This window comes from Taeniopygia guttata, chromosome 15, assembly GCF_048771995.1.
Source record: "Taeniopygia guttata chromosome 15, bTaeGut7.mat, whole genome shotgun sequence".
NCBI classification, from domain to species: Eukaryota; Metazoa; Chordata; class Aves; order Passeriformes; family Estrildidae; genus Taeniopygia; species Taeniopygia guttata.
This window is the reverse complement of record NC_133040.1, coordinates 10865524-10888627: the sequence shown is the minus strand read 5'-3', so window position 1 is coordinate 10888627 and position 23104 is coordinate 10865524. Positions and strand designations below refer to the sequence as shown.

General features: G+C 50.8%; 2 protein-coding genes across 3 annotated transcripts; both read left to right on the top strand.

The window, feature by feature from the left end:
- Positions 1–798: 798 nt before the first annotated feature.
- On the top strand, positions 799–4299 carry PSMD9 (proteasome 26S subunit, non-ATPase 9). 2 transcript variants are annotated; one of them, XM_030285489.4, is made up of 6 exons: positions 799–963; positions 1038–1140; positions 1747–1940; positions 2361–2462; positions 2951–3039; positions 3374–4299. In XM_030285489.4, the coding sequence occupies exons 1-6, from the start codon at positions 850–852 to the stop codon at positions 3399–3401; spliced, it is 630 nt and encodes a 209-aa protein (XP_030141349.1). In that variant the 5' UTR covers positions 799–849; the 3' UTR covers positions 3402–4299. The 2 variants fall into 2 exon arrangements, with proteins under 2 accessions (XP_030141349.1, XP_030141350.1); XM_030285490.4 differs by having other exon boundaries at positions 810–921.
- Positions 4300–5185: 886 nt separating this feature from the next.
- On the top strand, positions 5186–22090 carry CFAP251 (cilia and flagella associated protein 251). Its single transcript, XM_030285487.4, is given in 24 exon segments — positions 5186–5300; positions 5761–5980; positions 6152–6233; positions 6351–6499; positions 6643–6783; positions 6971–7080; positions 7525–7633; positions 8069–8149; positions 8459–8536; positions 8992–9036; positions 9363–9580; positions 10071–10244; positions 12036–12283; positions 12376–12524; positions 12953–13126; positions 13399–13583; positions 14076–14190; positions 14375–14538; positions 16609–16699; positions 16897–17040; positions 19103–19331; positions 20506–20607; positions 21462–21578; positions 21581–22090. Coding segments are annotated over 23 exon segments (2997 nt in total). The 5' UTR covers positions 5186–5300; positions 5761–5929; the 3' UTR covers positions 21622–22090.
- The last annotated feature ends 1014 nt before the right edge of the window (positions 22091–23104 follow it).

Sequence of the window (23104 nt, the reverse complement as noted above, 5' to 3'; positions counted from 1 at the left end):
GCCCGCTGCCCCTGGGGACATTCACCCCTCCCTGGGGACATGTCATCCTGGGCAGCCTGCCCACAGCTGGGGGTGTGGTGGTGTCTGGGCACGGGGCCACGCGGTGCCACCTTCAGGCCCGGTGAGCCCAGCGCTGCAGGGACCCCAAAATGTGGGACAGCAGGAGGAGGGGGCAAGAGATGGCCCCGCAGGGGAGATACCAGAGCACAAATTCCACCTGGCTGGGAGTGGTGGGACGTCGCAGCCACCAGCAAGGCCAGAGGATGAGCACAGGGGGTTGGGTGGGTGCCAGTGGCACGGAGGACAGGGCTGGGGGTCTCGTGGCGGGGCTGTCCCCTGCTGCCACACTCCCTGGGACATGGATGCCATGCAGCACCCGGCAAATGTGCTGTGCCACAGACCGGAGAGGGGCCAGCAGCAGGGACAGGGAATAACATCGTTTACCACGGCTGTGTCACCCAGTGGTGGTGACACCGCTGTGCTACTACATGTCACCATCAAAGCTGTGTAACTCACTGATGGTGACACTGCTGTGCCAGCATCAGAGCCACCCCACGGCACCAGCACAGCAGTGTGACCCAGTGACGGTGACAGCGCTGTGCCACCCCATGCCGGCGGCACAGCGGCGGTGCCGCAGCTGTGTCCCCCCGGGATTGCCGCCGCTGTGTCGGTGCCGTGTCACCCCGGGATTGCCGCCGCTGTGTCGGTGCCGTGTCACCCCGGTAGTGCCGCCGCTGTGTCCCCCCGGTATTGTCGGCGCTGTGTCATCCCGGTATTGTCGCCGCCTGTCCCGCTGGCCCCGCCCCGGCCCCGCCCCGCGCCCGTCCCGGCTCCCGTCCGGCCGCGGCCATGGCGGATCCGGGCGAGGGCCGCCCCGTCACCGTCAGCGATGTGCAGCAGCTGGTGCGGCGCAAGGACGAGGTGGAGGCGCAGATCAAGGCGTGCTACGAGCTGCTGGAGGGGGTCGGTGCCCGGGCAGGGCCGGGGGGCGCCGTGCGGGCCCGGCCCCCTCCCAACCGCCGCCTCTCCCCTCACAGCAAAAGGGCGTCGGGATGCACGGGCCGCTGGTGGACGCTGAGGGCTTCCCCCGCTCGGACATCGACCTGTACCAAGTGCGCACCGCCCGGCACAACATCATCTGTGAGCGGGGAACGGGGAGCGGGCGGGGGGCTCGTCCCGGGGCAGCAATCCCGCGGGATGAGCCTGTTCCCCAGGGGTTCTGCTCAGTGCTCGGAGCTGCCGCCTGGGCTGAGTCAGTGAAATGCTTTTGTCCACGTGTTGCTGAAATTCTGCCACTGCTGCGGAGCCATTTGGGATCTCAGAAACACCACAAAGTTTTTCTGTGCTATTGTAGAATAAAATTTGGGTAGGAAATAGCTTGGCGTTTATTTCATCCCAGGCTTTTCCAGTGCCCTGGCTTTCAGGATGGTTATGTATGTAACAGCAGGTGACTTAATGGAAAGAAGATTTAAGCTGCTCACTGAGTTCTAAGGGATCATGGGCCTCCCAGCCCTTCTGCCTTTGCATGTTTACCAAAATTCTCGTAGGGTGGTTTTCTCTGTGTCAGACTTTTACTGATAAACATCTGCCGGGCTGGCACCAGGCCCCAGCAGATAGACAGAGGTTCTTGCTGAGATCAGAGACAGCCAAGGCACTGCTCTATGTGGCTGCAGAGGGGAGCAGGTGCTGACACCCCTTTGGGGGACACCTTTCCCGCTCCCTGTGTGCTCATGGTGTCACCCACAGGTTTGCAGAATGATCACAAGGCCCTGATGAAGCAGGTGGAGGAAGCTCTGCACAAGTTGCACGCCCGGGAGAAGGAGAAGCACGCCAAGGATGAGGCGGAGGCCTTGGCCGAGGCCATGAGCCAGAAGCAGAGCCTGCCCCAGGCCTTTGCCAAAGTGAACACCGTGACCCCGGGCTCTCCTGCCAGTGTCTCGGTACGCTGGGCACAGCTCGTGGGGAAGGCTTTGTCTGGAGCCAGACAGCTCATGGCTCCCTCCCCCATAGGTGGGAATAAGTTGGGGGCTTGATTAGGGTGTCACCCCCTTTTTTTTATCCCTGTGAAGGGGTTGGTCACTGTACAGGGATGAGATGGGTGTTCTCTGGGCTGTATCCTGGCACCACACAGTTCCTTCCACTCCTCACTGACATTCCAGCCTCAGTATTTCTCTTCCATGAAACAGAACAGAGGAATGAACACTTGCCTCTCCCTGTGGCTGTAGTGATGTTCACTTGCCTGAGTGTGAAAAGTGTTGTAGCACATCTCTCTCCCTGTGGCTGGGTGAAGGGTGGTGCTCCTGTGATATCACCTGTCTCTAGAGAATGCAGATGCTCATCTCTCTTCTATCTTGGTCCAGGGACTTCAAGTTGATGATGAGATTGTGGAGTTTGGATCTGTCAATGCAAACAACTTCCAGAACCTGCAGAACATTGCCACGGTGGTGCAGCACAGCGAGGGGGTGAGCTCATTCCTGCTGTGACTGCATTCTCTTGCCTGTCTCTGTTAGCCACAGCTTTTTCTATGGAACTTGAATCTCTGGAATCATCATTTCCATGTCAGAAACAGTGTCAGATTCAGTCTGTGCAGTTCTCTCCCAGCACTGAGCTATTTGCTCATGAATGGAAGAGCTGAGAGGTGTGTGCTCTTTGTTCTCCCTGGGGACTCCCTGCAGCAGCATTGCTGTGCCACCCTGGTGGCCTGGCCAGAGAAGCTGCCACAACCATTAAGTGCTTGGTGGTGGAACTGGGGGATCTCCTGGAGATGACTTCACACAAAGCACTCTCTTCTTTCAGTTATAGCCACAGGAGTGGGAATGGGCACTGCTGCAGAACAGTTCCTTGGGCTTAATGTTCTTCGTGAGCTTCAGGCAAAAGGAGGAAGAGAGTTGACTTTGTGATGGAAAAGTGAAACATTTTGGTTATTTTTCTATTTTTACCTCTCTTTCAGAGACCCCTGAGCGTGACTGTGATCCGTGGTGGCAGAAGGGTGCACGTGGGGCTGACTCCAAAGCGCTGGTCTGGGAAGGGCCTCCTGGGGTGAGCTACTGTTTCACTTGCTGGAGGGAAGAGGCTTTTACCAGCTCAGGGCATGTTTCCTGAGCAGGGCCAGCCCTGGCTGTGTCACTGCCCACTGTGACGGACCTCACAGGTGGGCACCAGGGAGCTGGATTTGCTGGTTCTGCACAGGGATACAGGGAGTCAAGTTTCATCAAACATGAGCACAGGCAGAAAGGTCTCAGTGGCTGGTTTGTCTGGTAGAGGAAACCAGTGGAAGAGAGTTGTGGAGGGTCTGAGCCATCCCATGTCAGGTCTTCTGTGCCTGTTTGAGAAATGAAAATTTAATATTTCCTCCTACCCTCTTCTTTTTCAGCTGCAATATTGTTCCTTTACAAAGATGACCATGGCTGGGAGAACAATAAAGCTGAAGCTTGTGCCTGTTTTTTGGACTCTGATCTGGTTTGAAAACTTCCTACGTGGTGTTGCTGTGACCTCTGGTGCCTGAAGGGTTCTGGCAGAGTTCTGCAGTTCAGAATTGCACTGGCTGTCAGGAGGAACCTGCAGAGCTGCAAGATGTGGCTTCTCATCTCTTCCACCTTGTATCAATTTAGAATAAGGCTCTAGAGAGACCCAAATCTCACTTGATACACACTCTGAAGAGCTTTAAATGCTCTTTTCTGGTGATAACAGAGCATTCCTTTTTTCTCCCCTTTAAAACTCCTTGCTGAATATTATGTAATATATGCTAAAAAGTCCTAGAATACTTCTTGATCCAAAAAGGCAAGAGATATGCAAGTTTGATACTTCATCTTCCCCATGTTGCCAACTTTTAAAGTCAGTGAACATACTGAAAGAATTTTTGGAATGCCCAGTTATTTTAACACAATGAGGTAAGGAATAGGGGTTATAATTCTACTTTTGGAACTTCTAGTAGTTTATGTAGTCATGGTAAAAGCACTCCTAATCTAGCTTCTCTCTCTATTTTCTTTTTAATTTTTAAAAAATTTGTTTATTTGCAGGAGTTGATTTTGGGGTGTTTTTCTGGTTCAGGACAGGGTTTACATTCTTGTGCCTCCCTTCTCATCCCCATCCTGCTGCAGGACCAGTGGGGGGAGTGGGTGAGTGGCACATGGTCTGGGTGTTTTCAGTGGGAACAGTAAATTGGGGAATACCATTCCTAAACCACCACAGGTGCATAAATTGTTGGAAGGGATTCCAGGAATGACTGGTTTGTTTAAAGCATATTTCCAGTTGAACCTCAAAATAGTTTCCCAAAACAATAAAACTGAGTATTGTTTCTCTCTGTTCTCATTGAAGTCATTATTTGGGGCAGCCTCTCTGGGTCAGGGAGATAATAGGAGCTGATAACAAATCTTTCTGCTCCCAGCAGGGTGTGAGGCTCTTTCTGGGCAGAAAGAAAAACAAATTAAGTTTAGAAATTGTTATTATTTGAGCTTAACAGCAAGCCTGAGGTCAACAGCTGGGAGCGTTTGGAGCTTATTATCTGCAGGGGTGAAGTGAGAACCTCGAATGAGCCCTGGGAGTGGGTTCCCTGTGCAAGTGCCATCCTGGCAGAGAGCTGGGCACCGTGGGGGACTGGCAGGGCTTGGGGGATGATTTTTCTCCCTTTGAGCCCACTTGTCCTGCTGAGGAAAGCCACTAGAGCAGAGCTGCCTGCAACTCCTTGTGGGGGGCATCGGGTAAAGATCCCTCATCCCATTCCTCGGGCAGGGTGAGGGTTCGGTCCCGAATGGCTCTGGTGATGCCAAAAGGGGCTTTGGCACAGCCATGAGTGGGATTTAGGCTTGGGTAGGGTGAAGGGCTGAATGTTCCCTCCTCTGGGTCCCTGCTTTGTGCGGGGGGACAGCGCTGCCTCTTCCCGGCAGACAGTGGATACAAGGAAGTTCCCCCCTCTCCCCACGGTGAGGATGGGGAGGTTCTCTCTTCTCTCCCGGCGTTTCCCGGTGCAGCAGGTGAGGATGGGGAGGTTCTCTCCTCTCTCCCGGCGTTTCCCGGTGCAGCCGGTGAGGATGAGGAGGTTCTCTCCTCTCTCCCGGCGTTTCCCGGTGCAGCCGGTGAGGATGGGGAGGTTCTCTCTTCTCTCCCGGCGTGTCCCGGTGCAGCCGGTGAGGATGGGGAGGTTCTCTCCTCTCCCGGCGTTTCCCGGTGCAGCCGGTGAGGATGAGGAGGTTCTCTCCTCTCTCCCGGCGTTTCCCGGTGCAGCCGGTGGCGCAGCCGGTGCTGCCGTTGCCTGGGAACGGCGGTCGCAGAGGCAGAGAGACGCGGGGATCGCTGTGTCGGTGAGCGGAGGGGCCTTCGGGAGGGTCTCCGGGGGGTTCCCTCGGGACAGCAGGAGCCATCGAAGCCTGGAGGGGTCTTGGGAACGGTTCCGTGTGAGCGCGGTGAGATCCGGCGACCGCGGCCGCCCCCGAGCTCCCGTCCCGCCTGCCGAGGCCCGGGGAGGGCTTTTCCCAGGGCCTCTTTCCCCTCCCGTGGAAGTTTTCTGTGCACAAGGTTTCGGTGCTGGCTCCAATCCAGACCCGTGAAGCCGGAGATGAAGCAGCTGCCGCCCAGGAGCAGCTTTGTGCTCCCCGGGCCTGTGACAAACCCCATCCGAAAGGGAAATTTCCGGGAGGGAGGCTGCACTCAGCTGGAATGACCGCTGTGCTGGGCTTCTTCAGTATGAGAGCTGAGAAGGGGCTCTGAGACCCATTTCCCAGCTTCACAGGTGCCCTTTTCTCCTGCTGTGCCAAATTCCAGGTTGTTGTGCAGCCCAGTCTGGGAGAGTGTGTGTGGGGAAGTATTTCAGAGCATCTCCACACCCCAGCTCCCTGGGAGGAGGGAGAAGGTGTGGATGGATGGTCCATGTGAAGTTAGGCTGGAGTGACCCATTGAGGGAAGAGCAGCACTAAGCAGTGAGCCCAGGGAGATGTCCCAGGACGGACAGACGACTCAGGAGACGGATGTGCAGCCTGAGGAGGTGAGGACAGCACCATGGAAAGTTTGAGACAGGGTCTGGGGCAGATCCCAGTGGAAACAGAGCCCTTGGGATCTGAGACCTGCTGGGGTTCATTCCCAGCAGCCACAGGGCAGTTCCCATCCAGACCAGCCCAGGAACCAGCATTCACCAAAACCTCTCTTCCTTTTCAAGGACACCCTTGCTACTGCCAGGGAAAAGAAAGGAGCACCAGAGGATGATGCATCACCATCGTGTCCCCGGGCATCTCCTTTAGGTATGGGGATCTCAGATACCCTGCCCAGCACCTGGGCTGGGAGCCAGGGCACCCTGGGGGAAGGCACTGCTGGGACATCGTGTCTGGAGGGTGCTGGACCCCCTGAACCACCCCCAGGACTGTCTGAGTCCAAGGGAGCCATCTCCAGCCCTCTCTCAGGCTACAGGGAGAAGGACACACAGCATAAAGGCTCTGCCAGCATGGTGTGGGCGGCCACACCGGGGATGCTGTTCCTGAAGAACAGGGACAGCAGTCTTCACCCCCTTGTGAGTACCAATGGGCACAGTGCCACTAGGGTAGCCCACATGGCACCCAGCACTCCTGGCCTGTTCTCTTCCATCACCTCACAGACCTTGTGTGCCTTTTTTGTCCTGGCTGCTGAGAGCCAGGAGCTGTCTCTTCCCTGCAGGACCTGTCCTGGGTGTTTGGCTACAACAGCAGCCTGGCTGTGCACAGCCTGATGGACGGGGAGGACCGGGTGCTCTTGTACATCTCCTCCCACACCGTGGTCATCCACGATATCCTGCGGAACAGGCAGTTCCACCTGCAGGTCTGGCACAGCCGAGCATCTCCCTCCTCCTCTTCCTCCCCTTCTCCTGAACTCCCTCCCTCCATCTCTCTTTCTGGTGCTCAGGGGTCACCTATAACCAAACCCAGGAGCAGCCCATACAAAAGGTATGAACAGAACAGCCCCAGGTTTGCAGCCTTCAAGGCACTTTGCTGCTTCCCTCCCCCAGGGCCACACCAATGTCATCTCCTGCCTGTGTGTGAGTGAAGACAAACGCTGGGTTGCAACTGCTGACAAAGGGCCAGATGCTCTGATCATTGTGTGGGACTCCTATTCTGGGTAAGCTCCCAGGAACCTCCTCTTTTGGAAACTCCCTGTGTCCAGTACATCACTCGGGACCGACTCCAGTCTCAGCTGAGAGTAAAATGGGAGAACGCAGGGACAGACAAAAACCCAATCCAAGTCCTTCATAGTCCTTGTATCACCCACACTCATGGGACACTGGGATGGGGCTGAGCTCCCCCAGACTAAGTACAACACATCTCCATGCTGTAGGATCTTCAAAGATCCCTGGTGAGCTGTTTCCCAGTACCATTCACTTGGGAGGAAGGGATGGAGGGGACAATGAGCACCAGCCTGTGGCAGCACCAGTGTTTGCGCCTCCCTCCCTCTACCCTTCTTCCACACAGACCAGGGCGGGTGGGCTGTGCCTCAGACTTTGCCAAGTGACTGCCTTGAACCCCCTGTGCTGCCAGGAGCACCCATGGGATCTCTGCTCCGCAGGGTACCCGTGCGCACCATCTTCGAGAGTCATTCTGAGGACGGGGTCTGTGCCATTGCCATTTCCCAAGACGCCAAGTATCTGGTGACCATTAGTGCTGCTGCTGTGCAGGTGAAGAGAATATCTCCTCTTGCATGGCTTTGAAGGATAGAGACCTGGAAGTTTTTTGCAGTGCAGCACAGGGGAGGTGGGAATTCAGAAGGGGAGAGCAGGAGGGAAGGGGAGTGGGTTTGCAGAGTGGTGCTTTGATTTTGCTGAGCCATTAGAAGACAGACCTGGATTTTATTAAAGTGAATGCTGGAGAGTTGAGAAAATGGATCTTAATTTGGGATAAAAGCTTCTGACTTAATCACTTTAATCTAAGCAATTTCTAGCATTATTTCCTGAAATTAAGCTTTCTGCTGCCAGGCTGTCCCGGGTTTTAGCCTGCTCCAGTCTTCTAGGCCACACCATCCCCTGCAGTGGGGAATAGGATTCACCTGGCTCCCCAAACCTCCCAGAGAGCCATGGGAGTGTTCCTTGGATTTTTCTCCCCTTCTCTTTCAGGAAGTTTGTGTTTGGAGATGGACTTTACCCACAGGGAAACCCGTGTGCAGCACAGAGCTGAAGCCTGAGTTTGGGTATCAGGTGAGTGACCATAGCCTAGGGGGGCAGAGGGGATGGGCTGGGCTGGACTGGACAGCCCCATCCTCACCTGCTCCCCCTGGTACCCCCTTTGGAGGCAGGAGCACACCCCACCTCTGGGGCACCCTGATGCAGCAAAGCATCCCAAGGGGTCATCCCTGTTCTTCTGATGCCTGACAGGCATGGGGTGTGCTCTGATTTCAGTTCAGTGCAGCTGGTGAGGTGGTTTTGGATAAAAGCAGTGGTTTTGGATGGAAGAATAAGCAGAAAGCATTTCTCAGCTTGGTGTTAATGCAAGTCTTTGAATTTCAGGATTATGTCATTTTTAACCCTCAGAATCCCCATGAGTTTGTCAGCAACAGCAAAACCCAGGTGATATTTTACCTGTGGGTAAGTAGGGATATGGGAAGTTGTGTTTTTGGTGCCAGAAAGGAGATGGCAGGGGGGGGCTCAGGGGCCAGGTGTCTGTCCACAACTGGGGTCACTCTGCAGATCTGTCTCTTCCCTGCTCCCTGTCTTGCCAGATCCCAATGTGGTCTGGACAGAGTATCACACTCCCTTCACTCCCACACTGGTCAGGCCCAGCTGTGGCAGGGATGCTCTTCACCTCTCCCACTTCTGCTTTCCCATGGGCCTTGTGCCATTCAGCAGCTTTTGGAAAGAAGCAGGTGGAAGGAGAGGATGTTTTGTGCTCTCTGGAAGAGCTTGGAGCCTTTCTGCCCCAGGAGCCCTGCTTTGGTCACCACAGTGTGGGGCCAGTGTCCAGATGGTGGAGAGGGCCACGCTGGCACTGCAGAGCTCAGTTCCAAACTCCCTGTCCTGGATGTTTTCTCTGCTTTCCCCAGGATGATTCTGGTTTGCAGTACGGGACACCATTCCTGAGCAACCAGGTGAGCACAGCAGGGAGGGACCACAGCATGTCACCCTCTTGGCTTTCCTGCTGGCAGCAGCACTGTCCCTCCCCATCCCCTTAAGCAAAAACAGTGGCCATGGCCTCAGCCTGTCCTCTCAGACAGGGACAAGCCAGGTTTGCCCAAGCTGAGCTCAAGCAGGACTCTCTCTCTAAAGTGTCACACTGCATTTTCTCCTGGGGCTCTTGTCTCTTGTCCTGCCATGGGACAGGAAGGGAATGCCATGAGGGAATGCCAATCTCTCTGTTTGAGGAGGGCAGAGCCAGCTCTGGGATGAAAACACAGCCTGGCTGCTGTCTCCACAGACCTTCAAGTGCCTGGTGGGACAGTTCAGCCAGTCAGTTTTCCATGTTAACAACACCCAAGCTCTGACGGGCACCTCGGCTGGGAAGCTGGTGGTGTGGGACATGGACAATCCCCGCACTCTCCCCGAGGAGCTGCCGGCCAAACCCCACGGAGTAACAGCCACCAAGGTGGTGTCACTGCAGAAGGAGAGTCTGACCGTGCTCACAGTGTTGGAGAGGTAACAGGGCAGCCTTTTTCAGTAGCTATAGGTACAGTCCTCAGGTGCCTCATCTGTAGGAGTGGCAGAGACAATGTTGGAGTTTTAAGTCACTTGGCAGCATGGTCACTCATGCAGGAAAGTGATGCAGGTTTATGAGTAATTTCAGCAATGGATTTGTCTGGGGGTGGAAATGAAGTTGAAAAGTGGTTGGTGGTGCGATGCCAGCTCTCCTGGGGTTCCTCTGACAGTGGCTCAGCCTCCTGGCCACTACCGGCAGAGGGAGCAGACAGCCACCAAACGCTGCGACAGCCTTGGGGACACGGCAGGGTCACAGCAGAGCCTCTGGTGTCTGCACAACCCTGGCTTTCTCCTGCACATCTGTGCAGGGCTCTGCTCGTGTGCTTGTGCAGAGAAATGAGGAAGAGATTTGCTTCCACCCAAGGATGCTCTCCAATAAATATTTGGGAGTAGTCAGTCACTGTGGTTAATAACTTTCCCTTCCCTGCAGCTGTATAGTCACAGGTGATGTGAAAGGGCAGGTTAAATTCTACGATGGGCAGCTGCGGCTCCTCACCATCTACAGCCACGACAAAGTGGGTCCCATCCAGTCCATCTCCTTCTCCACAATCCTTCGTGATCGTCCCAGTGCCCTCCCAGGCAGCAGCCAGCCTTTTCTCACCAGGTGAGTGTCTCTCTACCAACCCAGGTCTTCTCCTGTGCAGCTGAAAGCTGGGGAGGTGCTCAGTGAGAGCTGCTCCATGAGCTTCTGCCTGGTCTGGAGCAGGATTCAGCCCTGTGCCCAGGCTCCTGAGCCAGAGGGAGAGGGCGTGTGGGTGGGCTCCAGCACATCAGACTCGGGGCTCCAGGTGATGCCTTGGTGCAGACACGGCGTTAGGGCAGGCATGGTGATGATCAGTTTCTCTGTCAGGTACCTGGCACACCAGGCAGTGCTAATGCCAAGCCTCCAGAGCTCACTGGGCCCCTTAATCCCCCCTTAAACCCTCCCTAGGCATGGCTGTATCCAGTTGGATTTTATCATGGTTTGGCAAACTGATCAGGGCCGTGGCACTGGCACAGGGTTGGACCACACTGACTGGTCACCAGCCCCTCTGTGTCCCTGTGTGTGACATAGCTGTGCCTGGGGATTTACAGGGAGTCTGCAGGCCACGTGAAGCTGTTGGGGGCTCCATCCAGACTGCAAACCACATGTCTGTCACTTCTGTTAAGCTTTCCTGGCAATGTCTGTTCTTGGCCACGTGTGTTTTCCAAAGAGCCATGTGGGACAGATTCTTCTCCAGCCTGGAGCAGTGTCCTGGAGGATGGTTTGGTTTCCCAAAAGGAAAGGGAAGGCTTGAGCTCATCCCCAGAGGCTGGTGGGATTAGGAATGGCTGGAGAGCCCAGCTAAGGCACGCAAGGGGTCCAGGCACGCAGAGTCCATCAGTGCCTGGGCCAGATGTGCATAAACTAGTGGCTGTGATGGAACAGCTGGCAAAGAGGCTGTGCTTCCCCACTTGTCTGTCTGTGCAGCTCCCAGACTCAGCCTGGAGAAGGCTCCAAGGAAACCTTATAGCACCTTCCAGTGCCTCAAGGGCTCCAAAACATCTGGAGAGAGACTTTGGACAAGGGTAGGGAGTGACAGGACAAGGGGAAAATGGCTTAAAATTGATAGAGGGCAGGGTTAGATGGGATATAGGAAGAAATTCCTCACTGTGAGGGTGGCGATGTCCTGGCACAGGTTGCCCAGAAAAGCAGTGGATGCTCCATGCCTAGAATTGTTCAAGGCCAGGCTGGATGGTGCTTGGAGTAACCTGTCTAGTGGAAGATGTTGAAACAAGATGATCTTTAAGGTCCCTTCCTACTCAAACCACTCTGGGATTTCTGTGTGATCCTCTCTTGCCCCTTTTACTGGGTCCAGACTCTCAATCAGGCAGACTGAAACTGTACATATTTGTGCTGTGATATGAATAATTATCCTGCTGTCTGCTTCACACATCATCAGTCACACAGTGAAACCTCTCTGCTGTGCTGCTCAGCATGGCCAAGTGAGCAGACAGGGACTGAAACTGCCCTCTGACCTTGGCCATGGCAGCATGGTCAACGCAGAGCCACTGACAGTGGTGGCGTGGAGACACGTGAAAAGGCCATTCAGAGTATCTCCAATTGCTCATTTGTCCATCTCACACACCACTGACTTGCAAATGGCAGGAGCTCCCCAGATGTCATTCATCTTCTGGCTTGCCCAGCCAAGTAGAAAATAGAACTGGATCCAGTGTCTTCTCATGGCCATTTCCCAGGTCATGAATACAAAGTGTCACTTGCCTTCCAGGTCAGGAACGTTACCATACTGTGTATCACAAAATACAAGTGATTGTCCAACTAACTTGCTAAAAAGAGACTGATGTGTAATATAGCTTGCAGGGATATGAGCCAGTTGTCTGATTCATCGAATTCTGTTTCTCTCACGCTAAATAGGAACTTTATCCTTTCAACCTCTGATGCAACCATGTTCCATGTTGCAACAGACAGCACAAGCTTTGAAAGAATCATGGCAGAGGCAAAGAAAGCTGTGAATGCCATTGCCTGCCACCCTCAGGAGCCACTCGTGGCTGTGGGGAGTCACTGTGGGCTGCTGAAGGTGTGGGACTACAAGCAGACCCAGTACCTCATTAGCAGGATATTCACTGAGGCTGGCATCCAGTGCTTATCCTATGATCCTGAAGGTACCCCAGCCCTGTGACCTCTCCATGTGCCAAGCACTGGCCTTCCTGGGAGGAGTGATAGTGTCATGAGAGGTTTCTGGTCTGCTTTCCAGGTCATTTTCTGGCTGCTGGTTTTACTGATGGAAGCGTTTACATCCTCGATGCAATTTCCCTTCAGTCCATCTGCGAGGAATTCCAGTTCTCGCAAGGTCCCGTGACTCACATCAGCTTCTCTCACGATTCCAAGTACATCGCAACCGCTGTAAGCTTGTTTTTTCCGCTCGGTGATTTACATGCGCTGCTGCGGGGCAGCTTTGGGAGGGACTGGGAATTGCCGGCTGTCCTGCGAGGCACAGAGCGAGCAGGGCAGAGGGCTGTTCCTCCCCTGGGGCTTCCTGACTCCGAAATGCTTTTCCTGCTTTGAAGAGTCACTCTGTAAAAACGTCACCAGTCAGCAGTGCCCAGTCCCTAACTATAGTGACAAATCTTAGCCCTGCATTCATCTGAAGCATGGAGCAGGGATTTCCTCCTGGCTGGTGCTCTGGAAGGGGACTTCTCCCTCAATCCCATGTCTCACTGTACAAGTTTTGAGGGAGCACTGAAGCAGTTTGGCTCAGAGTTTGTAACAACTGGTGATAATCTGTACAAAGGAAAAGATTTCCCTCATTGAGCTTTGTGCTGTTGTTGCAGGATGAGACTTATTCAGTGACTGTTTACAAGAGAGTCCTGCAAAATGGGAGCAGATGCTGGGAACATCTGGCAGGGCTGGAGTCCCACTACAAACCCATCCGGAGCATCCTCTTTGGGGTCCACTCAGACAGCAACGAGCCCAGGCTCCTGAGCCTCGGGGAGGACCGGCAGCTGGTGGGTTGATGCAAAAGTTTAAAGGACAGTGAAGCTTTGTGGTTAAAGGTGTGGGGCTGGACAAGGCCATCAAAAGAGGCTCCATGTTTGGTTCCATGGCTCCCAACCCTTTCCCCATCAGCTCCATTGCTGGGCGTTGTTTCTTAGCCTGGCCTTGGTGCTGAGGCTTTCCTATCGTAGCTTCTCCAGGAGATCAAATCCAGTGAATCCACAAGGTCATGGGTACAGGGCAAACCACAGGGGAGTTGCTGTATTTCCTTTCTTCTCTCCAGGTGGAATATGACCTGAACAGCAGCATTAAGGACCACTTGGTAGTCACACACAGGGACAGGCTGGAGCAGGTTGCAGTGCCCCTGTGCTTGACCTGGTACCCACAGCTCAGCACCGAATCCTTTTTCCTCACTGCCAACAACTGCTACAAAATGAAGCTCTACAACATGACAACCAAAATGTGCAGGTAGAGGATCGATTCAGGCCTGCCATTGCCTGGGAGTCTCCTCCTGACCCTGTGTTCTCCTTGGTCTAATGACCACCATACTCCCACTCATGAGCATGTGATTTTCCATCTGTGATGCAGATCTTGGGATGGTTCTAGAGCCCTTAGGTCACTCCATTCTTATGCCCACTCTGCTGTTCACTAATGTGTCATTTAGCAAGGCTGTAACTGCAGGTGGATCTTGGTCTGCTGACTGTGTTGGACCCGAGATGTAGCAGTTAGACATGAGATAAAGAGATCAGAGTCCACATGAGCAAAGCACAATAATCCCTGAGCACTGAAATAATTTCTGAGCCCCAGTGTAGTCCCTTCTAGCTGGGGACCCTATCCTGTTCTCTCACCAGCAGCACAAAGCCTCTGCACACCTCCCCTATCTACCCATCCTTCCACACAACAGCTGTTCAAAAATGTTTTGCATGGTCTAGAGTGGATAAATACATTATTTGCCTTTAGAAAGACCCTTTTGGGACCAACCTATGGCTCCCCCTTGGAGAAGATACAAATCCTCCCGAGGACAAGCTCTGCGGACCCCCAGCAGCACTACCTGGTGTACATTACAAAGGACAAGGTATGGAGCCCCAGGTGTACAAGAGCCCCCACCTGCAGAGCTGCTGGGCCCTTGGGGATTTCCTTGAGCATGAAACCATGTGTAGGCTGGTCCTGCCTGAAAGCTGAGCAAGCTCCCGGGGAAGAAGATGTGGCACTACCCCAGTGGGACCCCCAGCCCTCCCAGACTCCCTCTTCCCTTACAGGTGGGCTTGCAGATGCTGCCTGTCGATGGCAACCCCCACAAGTCCTCAGCCTTCATTTGCCACCCGGATGGTGCCTCTGACTTCGCCATCTCCCATGATGGGCGTTACATCTTTACAGCCGGGGGGAAGGAGCGCACTTTTATGAAATGGAAGGTCAACCTACAGTGAGTTATGGCAGGAAAGGGAAAGGAATCTTGTTCCTGCTTTCCACAGCTGCTTGGTTGACCCATTGGGCCCCAAGCAGCTATGTGGGGTGGCAGCTGAAACAGGAGAGACATATTTTAGGGGGTCTTGTTCCCCTCTCTGTAATGTAGGAGGGATTAAGCCAGCAAACCTCACAGGGGCAGCCATAGGGCTTGAACAATACTCCAGCCTGGGAAATAGTGCCCAAATGGTAAGAAGCTGGTCAGAGGATTTTGTGATACTTGTGAGGGCCTGGCCACTGTGATGTCAGGGTTAGGCAGGGACCAGAGGAGCAGCACTGGCTGCAGGAGGAGCACACAGGGCAGCTGCTGATACAAAAGTGTCCGCTCTCCAAATGGAATAGGAATTTGCTGGGAAATCCCCGCTGTGTTTGAAGACTGGATTTAGGACAAGCCACTGTAATCCTATAAAGCTTTGCTTACATGAATAAATGGCCTGCAATAAATGGGGTGGTTGAAGAGTGGAGGCTGCTCTAGCAAAGAAGGATCTCCAGGCTCTGGCCCAGACCACCAGCGGATGAATCCTGCCAGATTTCTTACACTGTCCTCTGCAGGCTTCCCTCTGCCAGATCCCTTGGGCAGTGGTGCTAGATGTACTCCCACATGACAGGAGGGTAAAACGGCACTTCATGCTTCAGGGACTGGGAAGGGAACTTAGTCCATGGCAGAGTTAGGATAGTGTGGCATGGTCTCCCTCAGTCTGTGCAGTTTTGGTTTGTTTTTTTTTTAAATCCTGCACAATACCCTCCTAGCACAGAGCATTGTGTCTCCTGGTTTCTGGGAAATAACTCCATGGGAGCTGGCTTTTAGCCCTTGCTCCTATGTTTGCCATTTGGTGCGTACCTTGGAAACACAACTGCCCCTCACCTTCCTAGGACCATGTGGTTAAGACACATGCTGGTCCTGCAAGGAACATATTTTGCAGGTACCATTTGCTCTGAGGAAAGTCCAAGGAGTGCCAAGCCAGCTCACCTTCATGTGCCAGAACAAAGGAAACTTGGGTTGGAAAGCAATGGGTTTATTTATTTTCTTTTCCACTTTGTGTGGCTTAAACAGTCGGGGGTCAGGATAAGCGACATTTTAAGGAAGGCAATAGAATATAAATGATCCCTCTTTATAATGGTTGGCCAGAGTCCAGGCAACATTGAATTTCTATGTAATTTGTTTTTGGAGTGAAGTTTTTGATGAGCTAATTATCATTTTATTACTGCTTCTGGCATCTTGTGAATCTCCACTGTGTTTAATACCCAAATAACTTAATTATGAAAAAAGCATGGAGCTTGCAAAAAACCCCAGTGGAAGCAGCACTACAGGGGTGTGTGTGAAAGCTGCAGCCTGGCTGCCAGGCGTGGGGTATTATGTGGCAGTGCTATGCCATGATTGCACTTCCAGGCTTGGTTTCTTTTTACATCTGTACAAGCCAAAGGGATTCTTTTGGCTCCAGCTGCCTATGAAATTGAAACAAAGAGGTGGCTACTCAGGCACTTTCAGTTTAATGCAAACTGCACCTGCAGCCCCGTCACCCGCCACGGCAGAGGAAGTCGGGTAATGGATTGCACTGAGTTATTGGGGAAAAATGTGTTGGATCAAGGAACAGGGAGTTGTGTGGTTTATTGCAAACACCAAGCCCTGGCCTTCTCTGCATGTTCAAAATGCTGATCTAGCTAATTCATCTCCCTCAATGTCTCTGTAAGGAAGCAGAAAAGCCAAATGCCAGACACCAAGTTCAAGTCCATGGAAAAGCTCCTGGCTCCCAGCCCTGTACTCATTCCACTAAACAAGAGGACCATTCAGTAATAATTAATTCCCACACTGTGCTATTGTATGTAAAACCTGGGTATGAAATATGCTGTAGAAGTGCAGCTGATGATAAAATAGCACAAGGTTCAAGGCAGTGCTTTTCTTTCCTGAATTCTGAGGCCCGGGGATTTTATTTATTGAATGTGTCTGTGAACAACGCCTAGAAAGGGTACCATGAAAGTTCTCCTCACATGAACCTTTCCTGTATCTTCTTCCCTTCACTTCTGCCAGTACCTTGGATGCTGCTGCTTTCCTGGGTGGGGAGGACTTGATCCCATTCTACAACCTCCTGGATGGCGGCAGAGAAGGCAAATTCTTCAGGGTAATTATCTCACTGTGAATGCTGTCTGACCACATCTGGTTGGTCTTAAATTTATACAGGCTTGACATTTCTTTATGTTTTGTCCAGCTAGCCTTTAACAGCAATCTCATTGATATGGCTGTTAGTAAACTCCAGAAGGAGCCTTATCTTCTGTGCCTGCTGGTAACTGAAATTTGCACTGTTTGAATCCCTGGCAGGAACTGGAGGACTATTTTTACTACGTACAGCTGTGCAGCCAAGGTATCAAAACACTGGAGACCAGACAGGTGTCAACACATATTCCCTTGGAGGAAATTCCTTCTGTAATGAGAGCAATAGGATTTTATCCATCAGAGGAAGAGGTTGGTCAGCTGTTTTTATTGTTATTATTAAAAGAAGAAAGGGCAAGACTGATTGCACTTCCCAAAGTGTTCTAAGGGCCAGATTCTGACCATTGCCATGCTAGATGGCTCTGGGATATATTTATTGGCTGTCAACTTATTTTTATCTGGTTTGCATCAATATATTAGTAGCCAGAATCTGGCAGAAAATTCCTTAAAAAGTTTCCTTGGTAGCAAGTTGGCCAACTGCAGAAGAAGGCTTAGCAAACCTGGAGCCTGACAGCTCAGAGTTGTTCAACAAGGCAACCTCAGGGTCAAAATTTTACAGCAGAGAGACTTGATTTAATAAGGGTGCTGCTTCTTCCCCTTCGTGTGGCTGTTTCTCCAAGGCAGTTTGTACTGTACACAAACCTCATTTGTAACGTGTAACCTGGCATGACTGAATCTGAAGCAAGGAGATTTGAATAACGGCCTCTGAGCCCCAGCTCCAGCCCGTCACCGCAGGAGAGGCTCTCCCAGGGGAAGAGGTGCATCACTGCACTCCCTCAGCCTTTCTGTGGGGGAGATTGTGTTCATCTCTTCCGTGGCACAGCAACCCACAAGCTGCTGAGGCACTGCTGTGAGTCTGTGCCACCCCATCTGCCCAGGGATGCTCTGCCAGGAGAGCCACCAGATGGGAGGCAGCACCGTTGCCACAGTCACCCCAAACTGACTCACTTGGGAGCCCCCACAACCAGCAAGTGTTTGTCTGAGCTGGAGCTGCTTTGCCCTGGTGTTAAGTTGAGGTGTTATCTCTTCATACAGTGTTAGATCTTTTCCTTGGGTTACTGCATTTTTGCCTCTTGGGGATACAGAGAACATATTCCATTGGGAAATGTCTCTGGAATAATAACTGATAATGCCCCACACTTCCCCAAATTAAAATACAAACAGCATTTCAGGCATGGAAACAGAGGTGCTGAGCTGTTGTGAAACCAGGCAACCTACAATCAGTAATAAATCCAGAGAGAAGGTTTGTCTCTCTCTAGAGTGTTTTAATAAAAGAAAAGCAGGAGGGAGAAAAGGCAGCTTGGGCTGACTAGCAAAGCTTTTGGGAATTGGTGTTTTTCTTTTGTAGTTCAGTGGGGTTAATATAAAACCTAATCCCAGATCAGCCAGAGTCGAGTAAAAATGACTGTTCTTGCTTGGCATGACGTTTGCTACAGGAAAAATATAAGGCTGAGATTTCCCTCTTCCCTGGGCTTCATTCAGTGGAAAAACTTGTGACACAAGGACAAAGGCCCAAGGCTGAATGCAAAGTCCTCCCCAGGGAGATCTTGCATCAGCTTCCCTTCCTGGGGAGCAGCAGGCCTGGTACGTGTTGGCACAGGGAATTCTCCCGGCGTCTCGCTGCTGCCCGTGTATCTCTGAGGGGCTGCAAGGACAATGAAGGCATGGAGCAGATGTTGCCTTTTGGACACACATCTGCACAGCTGCCAACTGGGCTGACTCACAGCACCAGACTTCAGGAAAACCACTGGTATCCAGCACAGCCAGTGCTTGCCTGTTTGTCTGAGACGAGCGTGAGGGATCCAGCAGTGCAGGGTGTCAGCCCCACTGAGCACATTTTGGATTTGGCTTGTGCAGTGCCTGAACCACTCTAGACATGGGGAAGAGCAGGGGAAAATAAGATTTCTTATCCAGTCAGGATGTGCAGCCTGGTTCTGTTGGGACCCTCGTGTGTGTGCTTCCAGAACAAGGATGGAAGATTGTGTGTTTACTGGTTTGTGGTTCCAGAGTGGAGACACAGCTGTGCCCAAGGTGCCACTAACAGCTGCAGGGTCACCGAGTGCCTGTCACAAGAGAGGAAATCCAAACTGACTGTGTGTGTGTAACCCCCATCTTTACTTGTTATTGTCATGTCAGCAGGTGTGTGACTGTTGGCCATTCCCATCCTCAGCTGCTGAGTGCAGCTTCCTCCTGGGATGTGGTCATGGCACCAACACATCCATGGTTCAGGGATGTTGGCATTCATGGGATTGGAAACTGGCCCAATGCTCTTCAAAATAAAACATGTAACAATCTGCCTTGTCTTGATCTTTAGATTGAAGACATGATAAATGAAGTAAAATTCAGCAAGTATGCAGAGACTGGAGAAGAAGTGACAAAAATCAATTTAGATGATTTTATCAAACTTTATATAAATCATCGACCTGCACTTGGCTTGTCAATGAAAACCATACAACGAGCATTTCAGGTTCTTGGTTATGATAACAAGAAGGGAGACAAAGTTATTGACAGAGGAGACTTCCTATCACTGCTTCAGTGCAGAGGTGAGTTATTTTGTTTCTAATATCAGTTTTATGCTTGCTAGTTCTGCTGGCAATTTCAGAACCTCTTCCCTGCAGCAAGAAATTATCCTGGAATGAGAACCTGGTAACCAGGGCAGGCGTGAGGAGCCACCTGCCTTCAGATTTTAAATTGAATAATCACATGTCTTGTCCCAGCTGTGCTTCTTTTACTGCTCTGGAAATCTCTGCTGGCCTGAGGTATCTCAGCTGTTAAATGATACGTATGGATCTTGGCAAAATGTATCCTTCTCCCAGTGTGCCCTTATCTGAATTGCTGTTTTCTCTTCCAGTCACACAGGTCTGGAAAAGTAGAATAAAATGGATAAAGGGGACACAAGAAAGGAGGGATGAAATTGGTCCTAGGCTGCACCCAGTGTGAAAGACTGAAAAGATGGGATGATTCAGTTGAGCTGAATCAGGGAGAACACCATAAACGTGGGTGTTAATTTGCTTGTGGCCAGTGCCATAGAGTGCTAATAACAAACTTCTATTGTCTTACTTCTGGTGTAAAAGTGTAGCTGAGCATTAAAACAGGTAAAGGGAAATGCTGATTTACTCAGTACATCACTTGGCAAGACTCCTTGCCACAAAGATCCTTGGAAACCATGGATTCAACCAGTGTGAGAAAGGTTAGCTATTTATACAGATGGTGTGAACATCCATAAATAGGTACATCAGATAGAACAGTTTCATAACAGATCTATAACCTCATGCTCCAGGGCGTGAGCCAACCACTAATGGGGAACAAGTGCTATGTCCATGTTATTTCAAGATACTAAATTAAGACTTTTCTCCACCTTTCTCTTCCTCTGCATGAAAATGGCTACATGGACAATGTCTCTGCCAGGAATTCTCCAGTGGGAATAGAAGCTCAAGCCTCTGCTACTGCAATGTTGCTTAAAGAGCAGTCTGAATCATAATCTCTTCTTTTGATTGACATTTTTCCCCAAAATGCTATAGAGAAGACAATTTTCCTTAGGATCAACATTTTCCTGCATTGGAATCACATGTTTCAGTTGGCACTGTATACGTCTCTATCTCAGAGAAGCCAGATCCTCTTTTGAACTGTCCTGTTTTAGTTTAATTGCAGTTGCTTTTGAGTTTTTGTGCTATTGACCCCATAACCCAAGGGGTGGTGGTGCTCCGTTTTGTACAGGGGAGCAGATGACAGAGGACGAGCTGGCTGAGTGTCTGACCACCCTGCTGGGCAGGAGACCCAGGAAAGAAGGATCTGAACTGGACACCCGCGATCCCACAGGTACAGGATTAGCATTCCACACAGCACAGAAGCAGGATTGTTTAATTCCCAAATGGAATAATTTAAATTTCAAACCCATTTACCCTGTTAGGTCAAGAGCTGTCAAAGCTGCTCAGATGGGATTGCACAAATAGTCACAGAGCTACAGACTGTCCTTCATCTACGCAGCAATTGCATGGATGTATCTAAAAATAAATGGACAATGAACTATAACTGGGGCCTGACAAGATTACATTGCTGTTTATCTGCTGGCTGGAACTGAAATTAGAAACACTCAGGGAAATCCCAGGGCTGGTTTCACCCAGGCCGCAGTGCCCATTGTAACAGAGCTGCCAGTAACAAGCACATTTGTCTGCAATTTATGTCCCAGTCCACACCAGTCTGGAACAGCAAATTATAGCACTGATTTGAGCCAAGAGGCTGAATTTAATTGCCCATTGTAATTGGAACTGCATTTTTGTACAATTCATGTCCCAGTCCCCACCAGTTTGGAACAGAATCTGTTTAGGGTCACTGGCAATGGGCACCATGCAGCAAAGGTGCTGCTCCTGAAGGGAACTTTGAAATCCCTGGAAACCTCAGGATCCTAAATCACATCAAATCGACCAAGTGTTAAAGTTGTCCCATGACTCCTCTGAGGCAGGGACCTGCTCCAAGGTGAGACACACAGATTTGACAGGTTTAATTCCTGATATAAACACATGAAGTATCAAGCTAGTAAACCGTCACTTTGTCATGATCCCTTCGTATATCTTTAAAAACATTTCATTCACTTATTGCTGTTTATAAATTTTACTGGAGAGCAACTTTGACATTGCTCCTGTGCGTCTTGTGATGTTGTTACTGCTCTCCAGGTGCAGCAGCTTTGACTGAAGAAGAAATTCCAACAGAAATCACAGCAGAGATATTTGTTGCAGACATTCTTGGCTTACCTATTGCTGAACCAGAAAGAAAGAACAGAAGGAAAAAGAAGAATCTTTGATCTACAAAGGCGCAGAATCTAGCTACCACTAGATTTTCTGTTTATTCCTACTTTCCAGGATCCTCTCCTCAAATATCTGCAAAATGTATGGCTTGTGTTTATTGCAAAGTAAAAGTCACATAATTGCATTTCAGTCAAACTCTAGAGTAAGTCCCCAGTTTGGGCCATGCCACAAACCTGTAATTTCACACCTATATAGGGAAACACTGAATGGCTGGAAAGAATGAAGCAGGTGGCCACTCCATCCTTGGCTGGAACCTTCCCAGAAGTAATTTCAGGTGGGTTTATGCCAGATGCAGTCTATTTTCATTACGTTAAGACAGTATTCATTTATGAAACCTGACAGCAAAAGAGCAATGTAAGAGTATTGTATTGATTAAATACATTGATAAATCCTTTGACAGGTTAGAATGGATTTGTAATTATAAATCCAATGGACCTCAGTAAAGAAATAAATGCTGTGGTACACATTAAAACCATGCTTCTCTTTTGGCCTTTAAACTGACTTTTTCTTTCTGAAAGTAGTGATTCCAATTAGCAGTATAATACCAATGGGATGGCATTACTCTGTGTGTGTATAAACAGCATAATGAGACTGATACAAGTTGCTGTAGAAAGATCAGTGAAGTGCTGTTGAACAGCTTCCTTCTTTACATCATCCTTGGCATCAATTTGAATAATAATGTAGGCCCTTAAGAAGCGTTCCTTTCAGAAGCAATGTTTTTTAAACAGAGATCGCTGTTGTGTACTCAGAGCATCTGTGATTGTACAATTAGCACGAACAGCAAGGTGTGCATTAGGGAGAAGTTAATGAAGGAGTCCAGCAGTACCACACCAGAGCTCGCAGGTCTGTGACAAATTTCCTGCAGAGCATCACCTCCCATGTAACTCATTTAGCCTTTATGCTCATGTACTTCCATGGATCTCTGTCGGAGCTGAGCCTCCACTGCTCAAAAGCAGCCCAGTTCCATGGATATTGCTGGAATTAGTTAAAGCAGCTGAGAAACTTTATAACAACTGGGGAAACAAACCTAAAATCTGCTAATTATGGATTTATGCTTCGTGTAAAACAGGGGACTTCATCACCCATACCCATGTTCAAGGTCTGTCACGGCAACTGGTGCAAGGATAGGATGGGTGTTTGTCACTGCCCTGTACAAAAATAGGTATTATCTCTATGTAAAGTACTTTGAGGTTTGTAAAAACCCTGGATTTTAGGACTGGATTTTACTTTGTGGTGAAATGTAACTGTGCTCTTGATGCTGCTAGACTGCATTGGATTATCACAGAATCACGAGAATCAATTTGGTTGTTAAAGATCTCTGAGATCCAACCCTTGACCTGTCACCACCTTGTCAACTAAACCACAGCACCAAGTGCCACATCCAGTCTTTCCCTAAAGGAAAGGCGACTGCACCGCCTCCCTGGGCAGCTCCTGATGACTCTTTAGAGTGGAGGCGAGCTGAAATCGGACAAACTTTGTAGTTCTGGGGTAACTTACGGCCTGAGCTGGGT